Source organism: Melozone crissalis, unplaced genomic scaffold (genome assembly GCF_028551555.1).
Source record: "Melozone crissalis strain CALT ecotype California unplaced genomic scaffold, PUWL_Pcris_2 ptg000120l_1, whole genome shotgun sequence".
NCBI classification, from domain to species: Eukaryota; Metazoa; Chordata; class Aves; order Passeriformes; family Passerellidae; genus Melozone; species Melozone crissalis.
In genome coordinates, this window is record NW_026535896.1 from 5,665,296 (window position 1) to 5,672,810 (window position 7,515).

At 50.6% G+C, this 7,515-nt stretch overlaps 1 protein-coding gene across 1 annotated transcript; it reads right to left on the reverse strand.

Moving 5' to 3' along the window:
• Positions 1–708: 708 nt before the first annotated feature.
• On the reverse strand, positions 709–1,641 carry LOC128948266 (olfactory receptor 14J1-like). Its single transcript, XM_054292900.1, has one exon. The coding sequence runs from the start codon at positions 1,639–1,641 to the stop codon at positions 709–711; it is 933 nt and encodes a 310-aa protein (XP_054148875.1).
• Positions 1,642–7,515: the final 5,874 nt, after the last annotated feature.

The following is a 7,515-nucleotide window of genomic DNA, read 5'->3' on the forward strand; positions in this document are numbered from 1 at the left end:
GGATCAGCCCCTGCTCTGCTGCTCCTTCCCATCTGCCCCAGGGCCCTTGCAGAGCCCCAGCCATGCTGTTTGCCCCCAGCCTGCCCGCAGCCAGCCTGGGGCTGCTCACGGGGGTTTTCTTTGCTGAGCATTGGCCTGGCCATGTTCTTGAGAGAGCCTGGGCAAGGAGCCTGGAGCCCCCAGGGCCTCGCCTGAGGCGTCAGCGCTGCCCCAGCAGTGCCCATGGCCTGTCCCTGCTGCAGCCCCGGCACTGCAACCCCCAGGACTGTGCTCGGTCCCGAGAGCACTCAGGCCCTACAGCAACACCAGGGCCACCAGGGCAGCAGGGCAGGGCCACGGCAGCAGCACTGGCAACACCAAGTGCTGCTGCTGCTGCTCGGCACAGCTGCTTGGCCAGCACTGATCTGCCCCCAGCTCTGCACACAGACATTGCTGCTGCAGCTCCAGAGAAGGCAACAAAAGGCATCTCTGCAGAAAACTCTGCTGGGAGATCCTTTAGTTCCTAGAAAGCCACCAAGAACATAACTCATCATTGACACAGTCTGTGACCACAGGGAACGTGGAGAGAAACAAAATGAGGAATTGCTCAAACAATGACGTTTCTTTGAGGACAATATGATAAAACTAATATAAAGGAAAAAAATCCACAATCAAACCATCAATAAGATGACTTTTATTACAAGTGATTGGCAGAAATTGGCCAGCAGTTTAATGTTTCTGAATGCATCCAGCCATCAGTCTCCACACAGAAGCCTTGAGCTCCTGGTTTCTCAGGCTGTAGATGAGGGGGTTCAGGGCTGGAGGCACCACCGAGTACAGAACTGACAGGGCCAGATCCAAGGATGGGGAGGACATGGAGGGGGGCTTCAGGTGAGCAAACACTGAAGTGCTGAGGTACAGAGAGACCACAGCCAGGTGAGGAAGACAGGTGGAAAAGGCTTTGTGCCGTCCCTGCTCAGATGGGATCCTTAGCACAACCCTGAAGATCTTCACATAAGAGAAAACAATGAGCACAAAACAGCCAAATACCAAACAGGCACTTACAGCAATGAGCCCAAGTTCCCTGAGATAGGATTTGGAGCAGGAGAGCTTGAGGATCTGGGGGATTTCGCAGAAGAACTGGCCCAGGGCATTGCCATGGCACAGGGGCAGGGAAAATGTATTGGCTGTGTGCAGCAGTGAATAGAGAAAGGCACTGGCCCAGGCACCTGCTGCCATGTGAGCGCAAGCTCTGCTGCCCAGGAGGGTCCCGTAGTTCAGGGATTTGCAGATGGACACGTAGCGGTCGTAGCACATGATGGTCAGGAGGTAAAGCTCTGTTACACCACAGAACACAAAAAAGAAAACCTGTGCCGCACATCCAGTGTAGGAGATGGTTCTGGTGTCCCAGAGGGAATTGTGCATGGCTTTGGGGACAGTGGTGCAGATGAAGCCCAGGTCGCTGAGGGCCAGGTTGAGCAGGAAGAAGAACATGGGCGTGTGCAGGTGGTGGCTGCAGGCTACGGCGCTGATGATGAGGCCGTTGCCCAGGAGGGCAGCCAGGGAGATGCCCAGCAAGAGGCAGAAGTGCAGGAGCTGCAGCTGCCGCGTGTCTGCCAATGCCAGCAGGAGGAAGTGCCTGATGGAGCTGCTGTTGGACATTTGCTGAGGATGTACTTGGGGAGCTGTTCATGGAGAAAAGTCAGTGACAGGTTAGGAGGAACTTCTTCCAGCAAAATCAAAGCCTTTTCCTACAGACCCTTCTCCTGTAACCCTCTGACACCCATTTGATTTTCTAGCAGATTTTCCTTCAGCTCCTAATGGGGAGCCTTGACTGTTGGTGCCTTAGTGAGACTTCAGGTTCAGGGCAACTACATACAGTGTTTTTATAATTCAACATTGCTATGCAGATGTGGGAGGAGGACAGGGACCTGTCCTCATGTTCCACTTTGAAACCCTTTTAACACAGAAGGCCATGTTAACATCTGCACCGTCAGGAATGGGAAAGTCTGTTTAAATATTCTAGAGTTTTTATACTCCTCTTCCCTTTCTCCTGCTGACTATTTTTGGATGTCAGAAACTCTCAGCATTTCTGCTGCCATCAGGGAGAACAGAGTGAGTTGTCTGAAGCAAGGTGGTGAGTGGAGAGTGAGGGGAGGTGGTCTGTCTCCAAGTCATGTCCCAGGTTTTGTGGGCTTTCAGCATTCTCAGACACAGGATGATAATGCTCTGATGTTTCCTTTAAAAACCATCCTGATAATGCTGAGAGCATATGGATCCCCCACAGTCCACCAAATGTCCATCCCCTTCTTAGAGTCTCAGCCCCACATTTGCACCCAAGGGCATACAGGGCTCATTTCACCAACCCAACGGCATTTTCTCAACCTAGAACTTCTGTGCCTCATCCTGGGGCTTTCAGATAACACAGAGAGGCTCTAGGACAGGTTTGCACCCTGGATTGAAGCTCCTCGCTTGGATTGAAATCTCAGGGAGACTTCCAAGTGTCCTTAAGATGGCATTGGGTGAAGGGAGATGCGGCTCCTTCCCTGGCTGCACTGCCAGCATTGCCCAGAGCCGGGCACTGGGGACAGCGTCACCCTGAGCCAGCTGTGCCCCCTGCCAGAGCCCCCAGGGCCGGGCAGCTGCTCCCAGCCCTGTGCTCTGCAGAGGGAACTAAGCCCGGGGCTGCAGAGCTGCCCCACGGCTCTGCTGCAGCTCTGCCTGCACAGGAGGGGCTGCACGCCTTGGAGCCCCAGCCCTGAGGGCAGAGGCTTGGCTTGGGGGACCTGAGGGAGTGGGCTTGTTCAGAGGGAGGGGCTGCACTGGAGGGGATCCTGTGGACATCTTTAAACTCTCCCTGCCACAGCATTGCTGGTTTTTGTTTCCTCTCATTGCCCAATCTTTTCTCTGCTTCCTGGAGATTTCCCTTCTGCAGGTGTTTCCCTGTGCCTGATCTCTCCATGCCAGCACTCACAGACCCCAAATCTCTGTGCCCTCTCCTTGGCCGGACAGAACCCTGGCTGTTTGCAGGGCACTGCCTGGGGGCAGGTTCTGTTTGTAGCTTGGAGAAAGGAGAGCTCAGACTGAGCCTGATGGCTCCAGCAAAAGTGATGCTGGTGCTGTCCATGGACAGAAAGGCTGAAAGCACATTAGGGATCTCCTGTGACCCTACAATCACCAAAAGTAACAGTTTCAGATGCCTCAGACACTTGTCAAAATTCATAATTAATAATTCATAACCTACCTTTAATATTTATCCTCCCTCCCTGCCATTCTCCAAAAGCAGGAAACTGATTTCAAAGTCTTAAGAAATTTTCTCATTTTTGTTAAAATCCTTGACTTGGAAATATTCTATGACTGATTAGAACCCCTCAGCATATCAGAGTTTGATGAGCATTTCACCTCCCCTGCACCAAAAATACTCAGAGTTGTACTCACAAGGTCTGTAGGCATTGGGATGTTCCAGCTTCAGGAGATGGCTCCAGGAGCTGCAGCTGCATTGTCCTGCAGCCAGAGGTTCCTGTGCCAAGGGCTGGCAGTGATCCTGCCCCAGGCACTTCTCAGCACCTTCCCAGCCCTGACTGATTGAAGCTCTCTGTGCCTCTATGCTGTTCCCAGGGTGGCTGCAGGCAGTGCCCCGGCCCTGCTGGGCTGGCAGAAGAGCTGCTCATCAAGAGAAATGTGCTTTTGAAGCTCTTCTTGGTTACCAGGAGCTGCCTCTGTGCCAGGAGCCCAGCCCAGCTCAGCAGCACAGACACAGCACAAAGACTTTAACGAGCCTCTGGGGCTTTGTGCTCAGGCCCTGAACATCAGTCCCTGAGAGGGAGCTGAAGAAATCTCTCCAGAACTCCAAGCCAGGATCCAACTCAAAACTTTCTTGGACTTTTAATGGGTCCCACTGAGGGACATGCCTGAGAAAGTGTCCCCAGACCCCAGGCAGAGCAGAGAACTGGAGGCTGTCATGACAGGTGGGGACAAAGAGAAGCCAAATCTTGGTGCCCTGGGGCACAGCAGAGTCTGTGCCACCAAGGGCTGTGAGGAGACACCTTGTCCTGAGGCACTGGGGCCTCCTGGCGCAGCCCCAGCTAGGCTGGGCACTGTCAGCCCCTTGTCCTGCCTTCAGCATCCCCCCCTAGCCCACATCCCAGTGGCCTCAAGGATCTGCTGGAAGGAGTCCCTGGGGAGCCTTGCTCAGCAATGGCCCTGGGGGCTCCTTAATGCTCACAGAGTTTTTCAAAGGACTTTGGGTTTGGCTTTTGCCTTGGAGTCTCTGAGAGGTTTGTGCAATCATGGCCTCCAATTATCTGCTGTAATGAGTCCCTGGAGAGGCTTTGTCAGTAACAACATTCAGTGGGCTCATTAATGCTTCGAGTTACTTCAGTCATTTTAAGGTACTTGGTGTTTCCCTTTTGATACAGACTCTAAGAGAGGTTGTTGCAATCATGGCCGTAATTATCTGCTTTAACGAGTCCCTTGAGAGCTTTGTACTGACATGTAGTGGGGCTCATTAATACTTTGAGATACTCAAGATTTTTAAGGTACTCTGGATTTCCCTTTCCACACTGAATCTCTGAGAAGTTTTTGTGCCATCTGGCCTCTACTTCTCACCTCCAAGGAGTCCATGAGGAGCCTGTGTAGCAGATGGACCTCAGTCGGACGCATCCATGATTTGAGACACTTTGGGGTTTTCTTCTGACTTTGACTCCTGGAAAGGTTTGTGCAATCTCCTCTCAGGCCCTGAGATTCCACGGCTCAGCTCCAAATGCACCATAGGGGTTTTTAGGATCAAACAAGTCCTGAGAAACCATGGCTCTGCCTTTATTTCCCTCTGCTCTAGTGCAGTTCATCAGAAATATTTCTGTAGTGGTTTTGGTTCACCAATTTGAGATTTCTTGGAACATGCAGCATTTATTGTTGTGGGTTCAGTGTTGGCTAATTACCAGTGCACTCACTAGAATATACTTACTCATTTCCTCCTGTGTGATAAGATTAGGAGAATGCCAAAGCAGGCTCAAAACTTTAAGAGGGTATAAGGAAAAGTTCATTAATAGCAACTAAAAGAAAGAGTAATAGGAACAAAACTTTCAGAAAACTTCTCCTCTCCCTACAACCTTTTCTTTCTTACTGACAATATAAAGAGAAAAACCTAGATTTTTCAGTCAGTTTACCCCAACTAGAATAGTCTTTCTTGAGTTCACTTAAGGAGAGGAGTCTCTCTTTCATGCTATGGAGACTTCTCCAGAAGAGACACTTCTCTTGTCGCTCTCAATTTCCATGAATAGCAACTGCCCAGAAAAATCTACAATTCTGACATCCCTCCCAGTTGTTCAAAGCTCTTTTACAGTTGTGTTTAAGGGCCATGTCAACTTATGGGGTATTAGTTAAAAGATAAGCTGTGTAAGAGCAAAGATTCTCTTCATCTATTTCTGAAATCATCTTCATCTCTGAGGACATCTTTTTCTTCTCCCTGTGAAGGCACAGGATCTCATCACACTTCCCTTTTTCCATGTTCAAACTTCTCATGGGATCACAGCTACTTTGACATTTGCTACTTTAGCATGGAGGCCTTTGCTGAACAAGTAATTTCCTCGTACTTTTCAATGCGATACAGGGAAAAGGAGAGTCTGATGTATCAGTTACATCCTTCTCCATGGCTTTACAAGAGGATTTCAGCCCCAAGATCAGGACATCTCCTCATCCCTCCCATCTGGGACTCGACTTCCTCTTCATGACCTTGGTGTCTTCATGTTGCTCCTCTATGTGCCTGCACTTTGTCCTTTTCTCTCACTGGAGGGAGGATGGAAGCACTGAAAGAGTTCATATCTCACCTGGGGCCTGCAGATGGTTCCCTGACCCCAGCTGGGCTCAGTGCTTGCAGCCAGACCTGCTCCCTGTTCCCTTGGTTCCATGGGGCCCCACAGTGTCCCAGTGGTCCCTTGCTTCCATGAGGACCTGAGGTGTCATAATACCCCCTTGGTGACACGAGGCCCTGAAGGATCGCAATGGTCTCCATGGTTCCATCAGGCCCCACAGAGTCATAATGGTCTCTGTGTTCCATGAAGCTCCGATGTGTCACCATGGCCCCTTGGTTCCATGGGCTCCAGTGGTGCCACCATGATCCCCTTGGTTCCATGGGCTCCAGTGGTGCCACAATGATCCCCTTGGTTCCATGAGGTCCCCACAGTGTCCCAGGGATCTCCATGGGAAAGAAAGAACCCAACCCCAGTGTTGCAGGGGCATCCACCAGAGGCCAAGGCCAGCCAGACTTGATGGTACTGACAGATTTACCTGGGAGCAACCCTTGGATATACAGAATTTTGGAGGTGGAATCCCAATTTCAGACATGGGCACCTGGAGGAGAAGCGTGGTTCTTTTACATAGGAAGGAAAGCAGGGAACACCGATATTTGAGGGGCAAACGAAAGGTGGCCATCAGAGGCCTAAGTCAGCCAGACCTCTCTGTTCTAGTTGCTTTTGTATGAAAGTAACTCTTGGATATAGGGAATTTGGGAGGTGGAATCCCAATTTTGGCCATTTCTTTGTAGATAAGAATAACAGTTCTTTTTCAGAGGAAGGAAAGCACGGAGCCCAAGTGTTTCAAAGGCAGAAGAGGAGACAGGTGGCTCCTGTCCTGGTTCCCAAGCCAGCCAGACCTGATTGTTATGGCAGCTTTTGTCATAGAGGAGTGCTTGGATATTTGGAATTTCAGAGGAGAAATCTCAATTTTGACTTTGGATTCCTTGAGAAGAAGGATGGTTCTTTTCCATAGGAAGGAAAGCATTGAGCCACAGTGTTTTGAGGCAGGTGAGGGACAGCTCCCAAGTGGCAAGGGCAGCTAGACCTGTCTGGCTTTCATTTGGGAGCAATCCTTGGATGTACGGAGTTTTGGAGGTAGAATTCCAGGTTTGGCTATGGGCACCGGGTCAGGATGGATGGTTTTTACCAATAGGAAAAAAAAATGCCAAGTCTAAGTGGTTTTGAAGAAGATGAGAGGTGGCCACCCTTAGGCCAACACAGCCAGACCTGTCTGTCCTGGCACCTTTCATCTTGGGACTCTCCTTGGACATAGGGCATTTTGGAGGTGGAATCTCAGTTTTGGCTATGGGTGCCTGGACAAGAAGACAAGTCCTTTTCATTAGGAAGGAAAGCACAAAGCTCCAGTGTTTCAGAGGCAGATGATTGTCAGCCCTCAGAAAGCCAAGGCCAGCCAGACTTATCAGTCCTGGCAGCTTTTGTCTGGGAGCTATCCTTGGATATGGGGAATTCTGGAGGCAGATTCTCAGTTTTGGCCATGGGCACCTAGTCGAGATGGATGGTTTTTTCCCATAAGAAAGAAAAGCACATGGTCCCAGTGTTTTAAAGGCAGATGAGAGGTGGCCCCTGGGTGGCCAAGGCAGCCAGATGTGTCTCTCCTGGCAGATTTCATCTGGGAACAATCTTTGCATATAAGAAAATTTGGGGGAGGAATCCCAGTTTTGACCATGAGCTCCTGGAGGGGAAGGACAATTCTCTCCCATAGAAAGGAAAGCCCAGAGTC

What these genes read in the sequence shown, in the direction of transcription:
- LOC128948266 (XM_054292900.1), bottom strand. Translation starts at nt 1,641, where the DNA reads ATGTCCAACAGCAGCTCCATCAGGCACTTCCTCCTGCTGGCATTGGCA.